The sequence below is a fragment of the Epinephelus moara genome, chromosome 23, assembly GCF_006386435.1.
Source record: "Epinephelus moara isolate mb chromosome 23, YSFRI_EMoa_1.0, whole genome shotgun sequence".
NCBI lineage: Eukaryota > Metazoa > Chordata > Actinopteri > Perciformes > Serranidae > Epinephelus > Epinephelus moara.
The window spans coordinates 9,697,870-9,717,444 of record NC_065528.1 but is presented as its reverse complement, the minus strand read 5'-3'; the positions used below and the strand labels follow the sequence as shown (position 1 = coordinate 9,717,444).

The following is a 19,575-nucleotide window of genomic DNA, read 5'->3' as shown; positions in this document are numbered from 1 at the left end:
CCAGCAGGAAAACGATCCAAAACTGGCAAAAAATTTACATCATCTACAGAGATTATATGTTTCCCTGATGTTAGCATGTTGCTACATGTAGCAGTGTAAGCAAAGTAATGTAAACACTTGCAGCAGTGTGCCTGGAGCAGATGACCATATAAAGAAATGTGTCTAGATCTGACGTCATCTTGTAGCCAAAGTAGAAAAAAACGTTGAAAACAGAATATTCAGAATGGTCTGAAGCTTGAGGTTTGTCCTCAGATATTTACATTCATACATTGTCCATTTACATAGTTATTATTAAAAAAGTTTGGCCACGTTTAATATGAACATTCACCATAGTAATATTATATATTAGTTGGGTTTCAGCATGGGTTTACTCCGGATACTCCGGCTTCCTCCCACAATCCAAAGACATGCAGGTTAATTGGTGACTCTAAATTGCCCATAGGTGTGAATGTGAGCGTGAATGGTTGTCTGTCTCTATGTATCAGCCCTGCGATAATCTGGTGAACTGTCCAGGGTGTATGGGAACATCAACTAGAGTGCCATGAAGTCACCACTGAATATGTACCGTTTTCCAGGAATTTATAGTTTTCTAGGAAGTTCAAGTGGCAGTTTCATGACATTTTTACATCTTTGTATTACTGTATCATCCAACAACCTACTGCTCATGCTGTAGGTGTGATATTATGAGAAATTTAATTTAGGTTAGAGTTCATGCATTGCATATGGTGAAGAAGCATCTGTTAATGAGCGGTCCTGATGTTGGGGTAAATGTACAGTGACAGGTTTAAAAGTAGTTCCACAGCCTTTTTGAACATCCTAAATTTTCAGCTGGAGAACTCCTGCGAGGTTACTTTGTCAATGGAAGTTCCTCATAAATATATACACATGCACGCACTCATGCTCATCGTTCAAATCTGGTTTTAATTTGGTGCGTTCCAGGGTTATTTATACCTGAGCTATATTTAGACACACATTGTCTGGAGTGGAAATGCCCTGTGGCCAAGCAAGCCTCTGCAGGAGGGCGAGGGGGCTCGGGGTCGGGGTGAAGCCCAGAATGAGCTCAATGGGTTAGATGGATGAGAGAGGTAAGGAGAGAGGCGGAAAAGAGACCATTCACAGTCAAATGCTGGCCAGTGGGATTTTTTAGATTTTTTGAGTTTGTGTATATCTTTATATACATGTCTCCACATGTGCATGTCTGGCTCATGATCTGCAGTTTTATCAATTTTCATAGGTTTTAAATGAAAAAAACAAACAAAAAAAAACTAATAACAGCAGGCACTTTATGAGCAGCTGGAAAATCTAAAACTACAAAAAAAATCTTAAACTGTTACACAACATGAACTTTAGCTGGGTTTTATAAATTTGGCCTGATGAGGGCGCTACAAAATCAATTCCAAAAGTCCTCCAGTAAAATTAAAAACTGTTATTTCTGTATCTGTCTGCCTGTTATCCCATGACAGATTTGTTTATGTGAGAGTTTGTACGATGTTTGTCAGAACAACCAGTCTGTTGGTGTTCCAACATGGAAGTGTGTGTGCTGTCAACACTGAACATCTGTCTCTTCTAACAACACACACACGGACACACAAACACAGAAATGCACACACACACACGCACACACACACACACACACACGCACACACGCACAAGCAAATGCACTGAACTGCGGACACATATTCACACACACACACAAAGTATATACAGTTATATATACAAACCCATGTATACATCAACACATACGTACAAGCACACACACACACACACACACACACACACACACACACACACACAAGAGTTCTGTTCGGCTCCGTGTTGACTCTACAGGGGTGGGTGGGGTCTGTCAGAGAGTGATAAGCTTGTTTGGTGAGCGCAGTGTGTTTGTGAGGTACACACAGTTCGTCATTTCACACACACACACACACACACACACACACACACACAAAGTTGATGCAGGAAACAAATGGTGTCAGATGGAAACAACATGCGCTCTTTGAATTTTTTATATGTTTTGTTGGATTGACGCCTGCAGAAGTCTTCAGAGACAGCTCAGTTCATATTCACACTGACATGTAGTGACAGATTGAGGAACAAAAAAACCTGTGTGAGCTACGACCTCCATCACCAACCATGACAATGATATAAACACAAAATCACATGGCTGTATGTTAAACCCCTCCCCCAAACAGTAACTGTCCAATCATAGCTTAGCTACTGTAATTAGCCAAAGCAAGTCTGGAAAGCTTTGGCTCTCTCCACATGTTGAATTGGTGTGCGCAGAACAAACATACAAGAGCTGGTGTGTTTATCTGCTCTGATGTAAGCTGCAATCACTGTCCAGCTAACTAGCTCACGACGTACAGTCGTGACTCCGGGTTACCTCAAAAGCTAAGAAGCATTTCATGCTACATTATTTTGTGTGGTTACAGGTTACATTTTAGAAAAGTGCAAAACCATTTTACAGGGGTCTGGTTTTATAACAAAAAGACCCTGATTTGAGCCAACTCACCGAGCTAAAGTTAGCTTAATTGGCTAGCTGCCAGCAATTGTTTTCATTTCAGTTGGTAAAATTGATACTTGCCTACTACAGATGAGTCACCTGCTTTTGTCTACCTCTGTCCGAAATCAAGGACCCATTGTTATAAAAATTACAAAGAGATTCAAGATGCAAATCTGCCTCTGTTTTCACATGTGTGCTGTGGAGGAATGGAGGCTTAAGAACAGACATAACAATAACTAAGAACAGCAAGGTCTAGTGAACAGTATATTAGCTCTGAAGGAACTTTTTTTTCTCCAACTGTTTCCAAGATACTACAGTGTGGTGACTTTTCAGGGGGGACAAGAGGAGAACAATTACAGACTGTTGGAGGTCAGGGAAGAATATAGTCTGTATAAAGGGAAGACCTAGCCACCGTGATGTCACCCGTTGGTTTGTGAACTACCATTTTGAACAACAAGGAACGACAAACCCCGGACTTTCAGCTGGGACCCTGCTGTTTGCTTCCTGTATGAATATTGAGCCAAACCATGTATTTTTTCTAAACCTAACCATGTGCTTTTATTTTACCAAAGCGTTTTACCAATGGTAAAGGACTGTATGCACCTAACGAGCAGAAATTGTAATTTGAAAAGACACAATGCATGTAACAATTTAGACTTGATATTTGACGAGTTGGCATGAAATCGCGTTGGTAAAGTTTCTGCTAACAATGTGAGCTTTCAAAATTCGAGGTAAACTTTACAAAGAAGTTCACTGCTATTAAAATGTACACAGTGCCATGGATATACACTGCTACGCCTCTGACAGGTCACCATGGTGGCAACTTGTCAATCACAAGCTACCTACACCCTTAAACTTACGCTGCGTTATCGTCTATTTTCCTCTAAGCGGGACCATAATTCAAAAAATGAACATCATGCTGTATTGAAGAAGGCTAGAAACTAGTGATTGAGACCATAAACTCATTAGGAAAATGTTTCCTGAGGTAAAAAATCCAGTGAGGAGTAGGGTCATTTTCTTATAGACTTGTATACGGTAAGATTTCTTTTAGCAAGCAGTGGAGTCGCCCCCTGCTGGCCATTAGAACGAATGAAGGTTTAAGGCACTTCTGCATCTGCTTCACTTTTCAGACCTGGAGACCACATCCACTTATACAGACTACTGGGGAACACGGACTAACTTACCCACATATCCTGGCGTTCCACAGGCCGTGGACATGACGTCACCACTGCCCTCCATCTTGGAAAGACCAAAGTCGCTGATCATGATCTTTGACTCATCTTGGGGATTAAAATACAGCAAGTTCTCTGGCTGGAGGTAGAAGACAGAGAGGAAGAAAGAAAGTGAATCAAGCGTTTTTATTTCATTTTTTTGGTTTTCATGGGCTTAAATTGACAGTCAGTCATTTTGTTCAATTCTTTGTTAACATCAGAGTCTCATGTCAGAGAAAAATCTGAGCAGCTAATATAAATACATCTTAAAAAAAAGTGACAGACACAACCCTCTTTTATGGAGGTTGCTCTAACCAATCCCCTCTCTTCCAACACCCGGCACGCGCAACGCTGACCCACAATTCACTACATGTGTCAAGCTATTGCCCTTATTGCTGCAGTAAATCACTACCTGTCAAGTGAGAACAAACGTGTGAGAGTGTGTGTGTTAAAGTACCTTGAGGTCTCGGTGTACAATTCCCATCTTGTGCAGGTAGTTTACAGCATCCAGGACTTGTCGGATCAATGTACTCGCATCCTTCTCTGTGTAGAAACCTTTTTCCACGATTCGGTCAAATAACTCGCCGCCGGACACCCTGCAGAATAGGAAGGAGTGTGTGTATATCAGTGTATGTTTACTGAAAATATTAGCATGCATGCACACACTCTGCCAGGCACACGCACACACATGGCAGTAACCAGTAAAAGGCTTGGGGGGGTTGCTCGGTCAAGATTTCTGGTAATTTATGAGCTGTAGATGTTTCCAGCCAAGAGTGTGTGGAAGCTGTGAGCCATGTGCTACGACATACACACACTCATACACACAAAACACTCATATAGCCTGCAGCGTTTACCATAGCTTGTAACATGTTTATCTTATTTTTCAAAGTGGAATGAAAGTTGGAAAATGCGTTTGCCGTTATTCCTGGAAAGTATCCGTCCTCTCTTTGTACACAGTTCCCAGAATCCATGACTATTCCTTGGTTATCCCTTGATCAATATGAATCTGTTTTTTTTTTTTAGATAGAACAGCAGCAGAAAAAGCCTTAAAGGAACACTTAACCCCCCTGATTACTCATCCAGTGTTATGGTGAATTTGTGAAGCAAACTGTTTTTCTCGCAGGCCTCCACAGTGAGTGACAAATCCAAAACTGGAAGTAGAGGGAGCTTTTAACAACAGTAAAACTATATCAAGACATCCTTTTAAAATCTCTCTCATGCTCACTGCCTCAGTGACTTAGTTTGTTAGTGTCATTATGTGATTTTGGTGAATCCAAACCGACTCTTTAAAACAAAGTCACACAATGACATAAAGTACAGATTGAGGCAGTGGTAGACCAGCAGCTCCTGTGTTCAGAGAGGTAAAATTACTCTTTTTGTCAATGGAGCATAGATAAGTTTCACTTTTAGTGCAGATGTCTGTCAAAAAGAGCTGTCTGTTAGAGAAGTGCTGAGTATATGACTAAATAAATGAGACTGAATGAGTTGTGTGAGTTTAACAGATATTTTGATATAATTTTGCCGTTGTTAAACACACACTCCTATCAGTTCATTAAGAATTTTCTCTGTTTTTGGATTCCTCGTTCAAAGTGGAGGCATGCAGGAAAAACAGTTCTCTTTGCAGAGTCAACCTAACACGGGGTGAGTAACTGATATACAAATAATCATTTAGGGGGTGAGGTGTTCCTTCAAGTAAATGATGGACCACGAAAAAGAACTCAATTGTGCAGGTGTGTGTGTGTGATTCTTGTCTCTGTATGCCATAAAGATGAAAATATTTCACATAATTCCAGTGCAGATGCTAAAAAATCTTGCAGAAATGCAAATCTTAAAACATGCTGATTGGATTCAGAGATGAATTAATCTCATTATCATCGCAGCAGCACAATTTGGATAGTGATTTTTTGATCAAACAGTTGTTTTGCGCTGTCTTCACGGGAGAAATTATCAACCATTCTGGAGGAAAACAAAACAAAGTGAAAGAAGTCGAAGCTTCTGCCAAGGTTGGTAAAACATCCTGACATACTTGCAGTGCAGCTCTGTGCGAGCAGAAGGAATGAAACCCATCAATGCTGGTTAAACAAAAAAAAAAAAAAAAAGAAAGAAAGAAAGAAAAGAAAACACTTAAAGAGGCTCATCTGTATTTTCTCCCCTCTGGCAGATTCTTTTATGACTCCAGACCACATGAAATGACTTGTTAAGGTGTACATACAGTGTGAAGAGATGGGAACTGGCTCATCATCTGACACAGACACATAGCTCCCCCTGCTGGAGGATAACATCTTTCTGCACCTCACTATATCATCTACTTTATATGTTATTCAAATTGTATTAATGGTCTCAGTTATTCCAATATTACTAGTAATAATAGTAGTAGTAGTAGAAGTAAAAGTTGTAGTACCAGGGTTAGAAATTAGCACCAGCCACCAGCCAAATTCTGGTCACATATGCAAATGGCTGCTAGATTTGCTTCACTCAGCAGCCAAAAAATACCATTAGTAATCTATTGAGTGGCTAGTGGATTTTGGAATCCACTAGCCACAGTGGAAGGGTGACAAAATAGTTCGTATCCAACCCTGTGTAGTACCACATCAAGCTTGTAGTCTTGTCTTTATAAAGCATGTTTATATTTTAAGCATAATGGACGGACACACACACACACACACACACGCACACACACACACACACACACAGGCATCCGCACATGAGCACTAATATACACTAGTGGCAACAACTGTGCACATAGAACACCACAGACACACAAGAATGCAGAAAGGCAAACACGTGCATGCGCACACACTGTTGCACGGCGTATCTGAGGGGCGTCGTCACGGCGACGGATCAGATTAGAGCCTGTGGAAGTTTAACTCTAATGAAGTTGCTGAAAAAAAAGAGATCAGAATTAATTGCTAATCCTCTCTCTCTTCAAAGAGGGCAGCCACTTGTTCAGTTTCAGAGGCAGTCATGTCTGGGAATGACAAGAAAGGACTAAACACACACACACACACACACACGCACACACACACGCACACACACATGGCAAAAGGGAGATCAGCCACCAGGCTGCATGGTTGCGTAAGCGTTTGCGTAAGGAGACCATGGCAATCAGACAGGAGCACCCACACAAGAACACATGGACACACACGTACACACAAGCACACACATACAGATGCGAGGGCAGGACCACATCCACACGCACACAGATAAAAACATATTAAAAGCAAGCACACACACACCCGCACACACAGACGCACTAAGACAAGCATGAAAAACCCAAGGATACACATACAAGGTCACACACCGACACGCTCACACACATCAAAGACAAACACTTACAGCACACACACAATTAACACAAAGTCACACACATACACACAGCGAGTCAAATAAGGCTGAGGGGTTGTGGAATTACCTCACATCACCTCCTCATTTGATATATGATAAAAAAAAAAATCTCTAAATGTCCAATATCAGGAAGGTCAAAGGTCATGGCACCCTGACATTTCATTAATGTCCCAGGCTGTGCCCAAAATCAATGTTCACTGTAGTGCACTTTTACTAACCACAGTATTTTTTGAGTGTCCCTATTCTATATGTAATATGTATGCTCTACATAGTGCTGTGAAAACATGTTTATGGCATGTATGATTATAACAATCCCACAATGCAGCGTATCTCAGGCAATATATTGATATTAAAAATGATAATGATTATAAGTGTCCATCTCAATTTACTGCCCACTATCTATTATACAGGGAGGAGTGAATGAGTGAACAAGGGAGTGACTTCAGACACATCTCCAGTATACATGCAATCAAGGATGCACATGCAGCCAGTGTCATACTGTCCACTGTAGCACCGGACATTTTCTGCATTTAGAAGAAACTTCATGGAAAACAACACAATCATGTTTTTAAAGCAAATCCATGCAGGAAAATTTTTTAGCTGTGACCTTTAAAGGCCCTCCACAGCCACTGTCCATCCACACAGGTGTTTTCACTTGTTGAAGCTGATTAAAGCTCCTCTGAGCACTGTGTGGGTGTGTACAGACTGTGCTTTCAGTAGGTGGGCTCCAAATCTGACCGGAACAGTGCTGGTTTGTGCTGGTTGGGTGTGGTTTCAATTCAGCACAGAATTCGGCACATGCTGCTTATGCTGACCTGAATCAGCAACACTGCGTAAATACAACACAATGTTATCCACAGCACTGTAAAAACATAAACTAACTGACGTGCCTGTGCTGCCAAACTACACAGCCTCTTAATCTCCCTGGCTTTAGTAAGTTTTGTTGCACCTGTCAGGCTGGGAAAGCTCTCATTCTTATTGGCTCATAAAGTTTGCTGACCTTACCTAATAGCCCTTTTTCACAGCAGTCATTTTAACTTGTCATATAGTACAGGTCTTACTAATAACATTAAGAAATAATCATTATTATAAATAATAATTATCAAAAACTAATGTCATTCTTGTTGTTTGTCTGTTTATTTTTTAAACCTTCATAACTTCCTGACATTTCAACAGGGCATGCAGTATATGACGACACTTATTTAAAAAACAAAACAAAACAAAAACACATTTAAGCCCCTTAAAACTCCTGTATTTTACTGTCTCTCTCTACTGCTGCCAGTCGGCTTTTTATTGGTCCTGTAACGTTATCCCCATCACTTGCAGTCATCTTCCTCAGCTCAGTTGCCTGTTCCACCAGCAGAGACTGACCTCTGGTGGCACATACTGTGCACTACACCACCTTAATACAGCATCTGTGTTAAGGCATAAGTGTCTGTATTTTTTAAGGTATTGAAAATTATACTGTGAGGATTTCTAAATACCCTGATACACTATAATACCGCTCAAGCCTAGTTGGGTTGTTTCAGGATGTACGGTTTAATTGCAATGCCATAAACTGTTGTACATTAAAAAATGTACATTAAAAACTATTGTACATTACAAAACAATCAATGATGGTTCCATCAAGTGTCCCAGTAAGTCATGACAGTGTGACAGTTAGTCAACATGCACAACACCAGGACCTTGAAACTGAAGCAGCTAAATGAAATTCAGCCATCATTTATCACATTGATTACACCAGGGCTTTTCCTTCAGTGACATGTCAACATGTCTTGTGTGAAAAAAATCTACACTGTACCCTCTTCAACCTGAGAGGAGTGTGATCAGCCAGAATGAGTGTGCTGGGCTTTAAATTATAATGTACATTATGAGATTTAAATTTGACATGCTTGCTCACAGCACAAACATGTTACTGGGGGGAGATTCATCTCTTTTTTCCAACTATTGATGAAATACTTTGAGATATTAACATTTCCCCTCCCCCCTTTCCCGTTTTACCATCCCCTCATCCATCTCTCCTCCGTCAGCTCATCTGTTTAGAGGCAGGCAGTCGTATCGCTCTCTCGAGGCGATGGTTGTGCATCATGCCTGACAGCAAGCCTTATTTTCAAGCGTGCGTGTGTGTGTGTGTGTGTGTGTGTGTGTGTGTGTGTGTGTGTGTGATACATGCTGTTCTCAATGGCAGAGATGAAGAACCATTACAGTCTTGGGACCTGACTAACTAATCACAGTTGCCCCACTGTCTCTAAGGCTGCACTTACACCTCCCGTTTGCTTTCTGTGATCCGGTCGATGTTTGTTCACAGGAACACTTAAATCAGATTAAGGCATTTCTGCGGAAACTGTCATGTAAACACTATAATTGCACTAACTATTAATCTGTGCAAACATAACTTGATTTACACAGCCAGACAGTCATTAAGCTATTGACCAATAATAAGATGTTATCTGACCATTTGCTCTTGAATTTGTGTATGCACCAAGTAAAATAATGGACAACAATAAAAATTCTTTTGCTTCTCAGTTTGTAGAATTCATATAATTTGCCTATAGACCACCTCACATCCTTCCATCTGTTATTATCCAGGGTCGCAGGGGCAGCAGGCTAAGCAAGGTATTCGATCCGTTCCTCTCCCCAGTAACCCTTTCTATCTTATCCTGGGGTATTCCCAGAATGGATGAAATATATAATCCCTACAGCATGTTCTGGGTCTACCCCAGGACCTCCTACGAGTTGGACGTATCTGAAAAACCTCTAATGCGAAGCGGCCAGGAGGCATCTTGATCAGACGCCCGAACCACCTCAACTGGTCCCTTTACAACATGAAGGAACAGCAGCTCTACGCTGAGCTCTGGATTCCTGGGCTCCTACCGCTACTCTTCCGATATCAATATATATATAATATGGCAAATGTATACAAAATACATATAGGTCTGAACATCATAATTGATGATTTGTTGATAATTTGTCTGAAATTCTTAATTGGGACAGTAGAATTTTGTAAAATGTCAAGACGGTATGATCATATCCTCAACATGCAATTTGACCAACAGTCGATATATGCTAATAGCCAAGAGTTGCCCTGCTGTACTAGAGTTTGTGTGTTTGGGAGCTTGTTGACGAAAAAACAACCCATACATTGGTTTTAAGGCCTTTACTGCTGCTTTAGGTTTTCTATGGATGAATGACAACAAAAGGAGAATCACTAAATATAAAATACACACAAAAACTATATTCTAATTAGTTAGATTATACCATATCTATGAATTTTCAATATTTCCTGTCTGAGGTTTAATGATAGCCTCATCACAGTCAGATGCTGCATACTGTCTTATGGATTTCTTAGACCAGTTTCTCTCTACACTACATGTGTTTTTATCTTCACTAATATGTAATTCCCAAATACAAACAGCATCAATATAAGGCCCAAGTTGCACTCGGTTGCATCGATTTTCATAGCAGCACGGACTGATTGCCTCCCCACGGTTGAGGTTACGTAAGAAAAGCTGTGATGAACGGGAGCGAGGGAAGCTCTGTCAGACTGCATCGATCCACCACGCCGCAATTACACAGAAAACATTCAAAAATCCACATTCCTAAATGAGATTCCTGACATCTCAGTAAACGCACATAATTATAACAAATGAGGTTACTTATTACAGTAGTGATTGGTACAAATTTATGCAGCAGAGTGTCCCAATTTCTGCTTCATGTTTGCTGAAGCACTGATGACACTTTGCTGTCACCAGTTACAGCTGATGATGGACACAAATGCTTTCTGTTTCATGATGAAGCTACTGCATGCAGCATAAGGAAGAGCAGCCTGCAGCACTGAGGCCAGATGAAAAGAGAGACTGAGCTACTCTCTTCTGGTGCTTTTACACAGAGTCCTCTATATTTTAACATATTTTTCACAGCAAATCATCTCTTTCATTGATTCTCCATCTGAACATAAGACATGCAGAATCTTAAAACAGCACCGTGAATAGTCAAAAAGAATAAGAAGTGGCACAGCAAAAATGTGAGTTATACCATCAACAAAGGTACTTTGGATGATGATGAACATTACTGAGTTATAGTTTAATTTAAGCTGTATTTAAGCTGCTGCGTTTCTGGCCAACTGATAAATGTAGGTCTGGTATTCACTTTCCATTCAGCTAAGAGATACTAAAACATAGGGATGCACTGATTGCGGATTTCTTGGCTAATACTGATGTTTAAAATTACAAGTTGGCCGACAGCAGATGTTTTTTTCTTCTTTGTTGTAGTTGTTTATTATTGTTATTATTTTTGTTGTTATTTATTCCCTCATTTGTGCCAGGGAAACAAGGAACTCTACTATCATTTTTACATCGCTGTGAAAACATCAACAAATTTCGCTTTCAAACAACTGTATTTATTCAAGTTATAATTTACATTCGCCTAATACTTATTTTTACTGAACAGAGATTGAATGCATGATAATGCAACTCAATGCAACCTCTGTTTGCTATTAGCTTACAGCTCACTAGCTCTCCACCTGCCGATATTAACACAGATTTGTTCACAATGTAGCATTATCAGCGAAAAAAATAGGGTGCGTCCCCTGACGTGTTAACAGTGAAATTACTGTGTCAGTTTTTCCTGAAGCCATCCAGGGGAAGATCTCTGTTCATATCAAACACGTTTAGTCAACAAGGCGATGCTTAGTCGATACTGACTGGCTGATAAATGGCTGGCGGTGACTAGCCACAATTAAAACATCTGCTGCAACGTTTTGATTTCCTATTTTTGGAGCTGGGCCATTCTTTAGGAGCGCTGTTGGAATATATATATACATATACAATTCAGTTATTTATTACTCCACAATCTTGCAATACAGAGTGTACTCACTTAAAGTGAAACCTTACTATTCATTGCACTGGGTCTAAACTTCCTCTGCAGCAGCTGCTCCTCTCATTCATTGGTCTAATCTGATCTGATCTATTATCCACCCTATGACTCAAACCCCACAAACTGCTGCAGAGGAAATAAAGGAACTCATGAAGAGTTAATAAAGAGTTAATATAGTGATCTCATCTCCTGTCAATGAGAAAAGTAATTAGTGCCGCTTTAAACCTGAATTAATTGAATTTCCGGCGACCTTGAATCAGAGAAACAAGCTGTAAATGGAACATTGACATACTTTAACCTTATGGTGGTGAACATGTTAGCAAGCACTTGCTTATTTAGACATCCACAGGACACTGAGCAACATCTCTTCATTTAGAGCTAATCTGGTGTACACCAACTCCTGAGGGAAATATATTGATCTTTAGCTGCTAAATTTTCCACTGTGTTCACTAGCTAGCTGCTTACTTTGTCTGTCTGTCGCGCAGAGAAGGTAGTGCACAGTGGGTTTAGTGGGTTCCAAATTTTTTGCTGAATGTGAAAAATGCTGATGAGCGCAGTGAGACTAAAAGAAAACAGTGAAGCTGTGAGCCGTAAAACCAAAACAACAAGCTGGAAGATGCTAAAATGTACAGCTTAGGATAACTGCAGTATCATATGATACTCGGTGGGTTCATCAGTTTGACCAACCCCTTTCACATTACGTTGTTAATGTAAAAATATCAATGTGACTTTAATTCCATTCAATGTTCAATGCATTTCTTAAATTTGTTTTATCTTTCCTTTATCGTCAGACAGTGTGAAATATGGTCGATAAAGACAAACAGCATCTTGTTTGTAATATGATTTGCTGTTAAGGTGTTGATATATTTATTAAATTCAACCCAGCGGATAAAAATACACTTTATAATTCATGTTTTGCAACGTTCCAAATCTTTCACGCTAATAATGCCACCCGCTGCAATTCTCAAGGTCCCCCTGAAATGTTATAACCTAGGTGTTACCTTTGACACTGTTACTATAGAAACTGATCTACATTGCATGAAAAAAGAAAGAAAAATGAAAAAAGTAAAAAATGCAAGTGAGCAGGCGAAAGACGAGGTGATGGCGATGGAAATAAAGTGTGAGAGGAGAGGAAAGGAAGCAATGAAGTGAAAGAAGCACAGATGGTGTGAAAGAGAGAGTACAGGAGGATGAAAGAGCAGAGGTCGGGTCTTTCCTGTTAATGTCTCTGTCACAATTTTTTTAAATTAAAACTGTCTTTTGCTCTGAAAGCAGCTCCTTTAATTCATCGAAATGACTGGTATGAAAAACACAGTGAGAGCAGTAAAATGAAAGCAGTTTTTACAGTCAAAACCTCTTGGGATGTTGATTTATTGACTCTGCTGTACAGTATGGCAGAAGTAAGTACAGAACCAACAGCATTCATAATAGACTCAATTGCTGCCCAGAGACAGAGAAAGTGCATCAGTGATACCAAGTAGTATTTCTTTAAAGCTTCGACCTAAAGTGATGAGATCCTATTTTTGCAATCTTGGATAAAATGGAAAAATCTTCAGCTGTAATTTTGGTGGTGATCACCTTACATATCAGTCATGTTATCTCTCTTTAATGATGTCTAATGAGAGAATTTCAAGCTGCAATTAGTCCTTGAGCATGATTAACTACACATAAAAACCACAGCTGCCTATTTAACAGTAAAGCTAACACTGAATAGGGATTATCACTTCCCTCTCATGTGACCAACAGTAGTAAACCTAACAAACAGGTGGTGGCAGGCAGCCAGGAAACTGCTAATTGGTTTATTCATGACAACAGGAAACTCCATCAAAAAGTTAATATAGAAGGTAAACAGCTTAATCAGAGCAAAACCTTCGGCTGCAGTCTGGCCAACGGAGGGATTTTAGGTGACGTAACACGCATTGCAGCAGACGTGTTGGAGGACCTTCAACTCTGTGAAAAGCTGAATGTGTTTCTTTCATTTACCATCTGAGTCTCTGAAAAGAACTGAACATTAAATAATACCGGATGGAAGAAATGCCTCAATCTTCCTCACAAATGACAGGTTGAATTAATGAGTCTGCAAAGACTAGTAGCAGCCATATGGTAGCTAACATTAGCTAATGTTAGCAAACCTTACATAGATACTGTTGTATAACTGATGTTACTGAGCCAGCTTACTGACTCTGTGACCCTGCTCTACTTGTGCTGTTGTTATACTATGTTTTGGCATTTAGCTTTAACTTGTAATTACCACCTGTTGCCTCAAAGACTGCTGTTCAACAAAAGTAAAAAAAAATAATAAAAAAAATAAAAAAAATAATTGCTTTAAAGCATTCTGGATCTGACCTGTTTTTTTGGCCTTTGGTTGACGATAGTTCTGCTACAAATACAAATGTTCTCAAATGACAATATTGTTACCTTTTAAAGGGACAGTTCACCTTAAAATAAAAAAAATATGTACTTTCCCTCTTAACTTTAGTGCTATCTATCGATCTAGATTCTTTTGGTGTGAGTTGCCGAGTGTTAGAGATACCGGCTGAACTAGATTGCACTTGGCTTGTGGTGCTCAAAACAGCAATGTCTTTCTCCAGAAACCATGACCCGGTTACTCAAGATAATCCACAGACCTCCTTGTGGGCAGTTGCATGTAGGAATTATTTTCTTTATACTACATCATCTATCTTATCACTGTGTGGAAGGAAGCGTTCATCCACTGCTAGCTCACCTGGCATCACTGAGCTAGCTAACATTAAAACTCAGCCAAGGAGGACCCCATTAAGTTTTACATCTCACGCTGTCACGTCCATGAGTAGATGCACACTTCCTTCTGCACAATGATACAGTTTACGGGTGTAGTTTGGTAGGAAGCAAATACATGAAACTGCTCACAACAAGGTCTGTAGATTATCTTGAGTAACCAGGTCATGATTCCTGGAAAGAGACGTTACTATTGAGTTTTTCAGAATACATTTTTTTGGTGCTTTGAGCACCACAAGCTGAGTGCCATTTAGTTTCATTATATTCAAGAGAAGGCCGACATCTCTACAGCCGATATCTTCAACACTTAGCAACTCACACCAAAACAGTCTAGACCAATAAATAGCACTACAGGTAAGAGGACAAAATATGTATTTTTGATGTGGGGTGAACTGTCCCTTTAAGTATACATTAATAGGGAAATAATTTTCCTAATGCCTTAAGCCACTGCAGTTTTCTTTAGATGGCTTCCTTTAGCCTGGATTGAAAATGTCACTGCTGCCGAACATAAATACCATTAAATACCAGTGATGTCAGATAAAGCTTCCGTTATCAGATGAGGTCTGACGTAACTACTTTATGTCACAGTAACCTATTTAGGAGACAAATCTTATCAACTGATTACTGGGAATGTTACTACTGTACAGCCACACCACTGCAGCCTGTTTAAACTCTCTGTTTCTAACACTTTACCACTAACACTAACATGTTTGCCAGTTTTTCTCCACAGTTGTTACTATTAAAATTGTGATACAATGGGGCGTCGGTGGCTTAGTGGTAGAGCAGGCGCCCCATGTACAAGGCTGTTGCTGCAGCGGCCCGGGTTCGAATACAGCCTGTGGCCCTTTGCTGCATATCATCCCCTCTCTCTCTCCCCCTTCACGCTTACCTGTCCTGTCCATTAAAGGCAAAATGGCCCAAAAAATATCTTTATAAAAAAAAAAATTGTGATACAATGTAAGCCTGTAAGTTCCCTTGGTTTGTCTGTCTTTTAAAACACATGCTCTGCTTGCTGTAAACCTTTGAGAAGTGACTTGTTATTGATTATGTCACACTGCTGCAACATTAACTCTTACATCATAGTGAATGGGATTACTCCATTCAGTCTTTAGTAACTGAAGAAGTCCATGGAATTTTCTTGAATCTTCTACAGAATCTCTTTAATGTCAATCAAAGTAAAATGTTAGCTTTAACTCAAGAGTTTATCCCTCAATCAAATCTAAAAAAGTAGTGATTTCACAGTGTCATAAGACAAAACTTCTCCTATATCTTGTACTTTTTTCAGAGTTGGCGTAGAGGGACCCACGTGTGGTAGGCGAACACATAATTTGCCAACGTCAGATAACCAGTAAACATAGCCACTGTTGTGTAATCCACAGACCTGAACTTGACTAAAATGTTTCCAGTACAAGTGCCAAACTTCCAGTCCAACGTCTCCTCTTATGTAAGCAGCAGCAACCTTGCAGAGGAGGTTAGTAGGGCACCCATGGGTGAACCACGGGCCATTCTGCTTCCCTCTACAGCTGACCATCAAAGCAGAGATGCTGCTGATGTAATCGAGGCCTTGTAGCTGTGTGTTGTGTTTTTGCGTGTGTGTGGGCGGACGGGTGGGCTTTTTATGTGTGTGTTAATGTGTGAGATGTTGTCGTCTCAGTAGAGCTGTCATTGAAATGAAAAGTGTGCATGTGTTTGTGTGAGGTGACGGGTGAGTGGGCAGAGGAATAAGATTAAAAGTGTGAGAAAGACAGAAATATGAATCTCTGGTTCATAAATAGTATTTTATGAATAATGCAAGAAAATATTGTAGTTTTAACAAATTGCTCTGTAAACTACCAACTACTGAAATTAGAAATATGAAAGTTGTACTCTGATTTTCAAAAATCAATAAATAAACACACACACTAAATAGAGAGGTTTTTTGGGTCTATATTGGACATAAAAAACAAAAACCAATGAAACTTTTTTTCCCCCCTTTCGCCAGACCAGAGTCTAGTTTGGGCCATGATCTAACAATGCTGTATACTACAGTACCCATAATGCAGTTATCAGCATCCACAGGCCTGGTTGTTCTCTCCTATGGGGGACCACTTCAACACTTGGTGGAAAGTTAAAAGCTGAGTCATACTGCTCTGCATATTTAGTAGAAAAATGCCTGAGAACCACAACATTCTTATAAATAAGTCAGGAAGCACTCACATTTAACTCCACAAGAAAACTTCACCTTTCAGGGGAACTTGCTTTTAGGGTTAGAAAGAGACCTTTTTGTGCACCACATTAAATCAAAGTTGCTGATCATAGCTTAAAGGGGACGTACAGGATTACGCTCAGTTTTGGGTTCATACTTGTATTTAAGGTTTCTATGAGAACATGTTTACATGCTTAAATGTTCAGAAAAACACTTTATTTTACTCAAATTGTTTGTGCTGAAACACCTGTATGTACTCTTTGTGTGAGACGTTCTGTTTTAGCACCTGTCTCAAGACCCCCTTGCAAAAAAAGCAAATCTGCTCTGATTGGTCAGCATTTCAGAGTCTTTTGTATCTTGGATATTATCTTGTATAGAAACACTTTCTCCTGTTACAACTGGACATGTTTCAGCAGGAATATAATTTGAAATCAGGGAAAATTTAATATCGGCAACCAAATTTAGATGTTTGCCTGACATTAGCATGTAAAAACTTTGACATCATTTAATATGAACATCCAACATTGTAACATTAAATATATGACAGAAAATAAGGAAAACCATAATGGTCTCCTTTAAGTGTACATGTTGCACAGATAGTTGCAGCTTGCCCCTAGGTGGGTAGTTTGAAACAATCCCTGCCTCTGAAATGCGCACTTCCTCCAAAGCCTGTACCTCCAGCTTGTAACAAAGGCTTTCTGTTAAAAACATTAAGTCTAGGGCATCCTGGTGGCCTTGAAGTTGAATGCAATGTCCAGCTGAGGACTTTTGCTACACATCATTTCATCCTATCATTCTCCTATCATTTTCTAAAATGTCCAAGCTGAAATAAGCCTGATGACACAGTCAGGTTTATTTTTTCAAGTTCCCTCCAAAGCCACAGAAGACGCTATACAAGTGTTTTGACAGAGTAAGTAGTATTGGTACAGGTAAAGTGAACTTCATGTGTAAATTGAGTGGACTAAGCTTCAGCACACAGCTCACTATTACCAGATCACCTGATTAAACGATCTCCCAGGGACACATGCGGGATTCTGGGGTCTGTTTTCTCACCAACTATACTGAACAACAAAGCTCAAGTAGAAAGCAACAAAAAAAAAAAGAACATAAAACTTCAACTCACAGCTGCATGATCAGGTAGAGGTGGTCAGGACTCTCGTAGATATCCTCCAGTGCCACAATGTTCTCATGCTTGATCCTGCAAAGCAAAGACAATCCATCAGTAAGGCATTTATTTCAACATGTCTTACATCGGAGGCTCTTCACCTTTTTCGTGTCAAGAACCTTGAAATTGATACACATTAGGTCATGGACCCCAGTTTGATAAGATTTTGCTTCAGGGACCTCCATTACTCATTGTCCAAGGGTTTGGGATTGCGGAGGGTCTGGGGATCCTCTACCAAGAAATTTTGAGCATCAAACACTTCATTTCATACATTCTGATAAATTTCAAACAACAATATTTGCCTTTTGTGCATACATTTATGGTGAAAAGGGTACTTCCTGTTTCAACTGTGCATATTGCTTCAACTTCTTTCTTTTTATTTTGGCAGATTGCAACCAGAGCTTTTGAGGTTTTATACTGCCACCACCTATTTTATTGGCATTTATAGGCCTTGTTGTATCTATGAGTTGCATTCTAGCTGTTCGTCAAATTGAAAGTACTATTACTACTTTCATGCTTTTACTAGGGGGTACAAATACACATGTTCTACACATTGAGGAGGCTGTGACCCCTGCCTCCCCCCAAAATCTACACCTATGCTTATGTCTCTTATTTGGGCACTTGCAGTGAATTAAATAGTAAAGATAAACTATTTCTCATTTTTCTGGGGAACCCCTGGAACTCGGACGCCTGCTTGAGAACCAATGTCTTACATCACACAATAACTTATCAATAGAACTAAAAGACATTTTATCTTGGGATGCATGATAATATTGTCATGTCATTGATATCGGCCAGTATTAGAATGACCCAACATGCTTCTTCTTGTTTTGCACAGTGAATGAATGTTATATTAATTGAAAAGCACTGTATTTCATGTCTCCATCTGTTGGCGGGCCATCATGATAAGAGTATTCATGCATAATATGATGTTAATTCTGCTACAGAAGAGACCTGATGATCACTAACATTAGGTCAGCCAAATAAATTGTTATATATCAGCATATTGGATATCGGCAAAAAAAATCCAGTGTTGTGCATCCCTAATTTCATCCTAACCATTGCTGTTTCATCGTAAACATTTTGCTTCCCTATTAATTTTCTGCCACATTAATACACATAGGAGATAATCCAGAGTAATACTCACATAGCGTTATATCTAGTTTGGCAATCCAGACGTCAGTATCCAAACTTCTCAAGGTCTATTTAGTAGCATTTTTGGAGGTTTTAATCATATTACATGATTCATCTGCAAACAGTGTGTCCAGTTGTCATGGAAATGTAGATGTTTACATTTCCATGTAATCTATTTCTTGCCCAGTTGACAGCAAACACCATCACAGATGAAACAATGTAAGCCTGTAAGAATGTTATGTCTGAAGGCTTGTTGACATCTGAAGGACACTGAGAGATGCTGTTAAAAGCTCTAAAAAAAAACACTGAGTAAATCAAGAATAAACTTTTACACTAACATTTTTGTTTTCTCTCGGCACAAATTCTTCAGGGATTTGAGCTGCCAACCTTACAATCACAGGGG

General features: G+C 39.7%; 1 protein-coding gene across 1 annotated transcript in view; it reads right to left on the bottom strand.

Moving 5' to 3' along the window:
• The window catches only part of camk1da (calcium/calmodulin-dependent protein kinase 1Da), an 86,014-nt gene that overhangs the window by 23,073 nt on the left and 43,366 nt on the right, over positions 1-19,575 (bottom strand). Inside the window, exons 3-5 of the mRNA XM_050036561.1 lie at positions 17,997-18,071; positions 4,169-4,307; positions 3,685-3,811 (exon numbers count right to left, since the gene is read on the bottom strand). Of these exons, the coding sequence (XP_049892518.1) occupies positions 3,685-3,811; positions 4,169-4,307; positions 17,997-18,071 (341 nt within the window). The remainder of the gene's footprint in view (positions 1-3,684; positions 3,812-4,168; positions 4,308-17,996; positions 18,072-19,575) is intronic.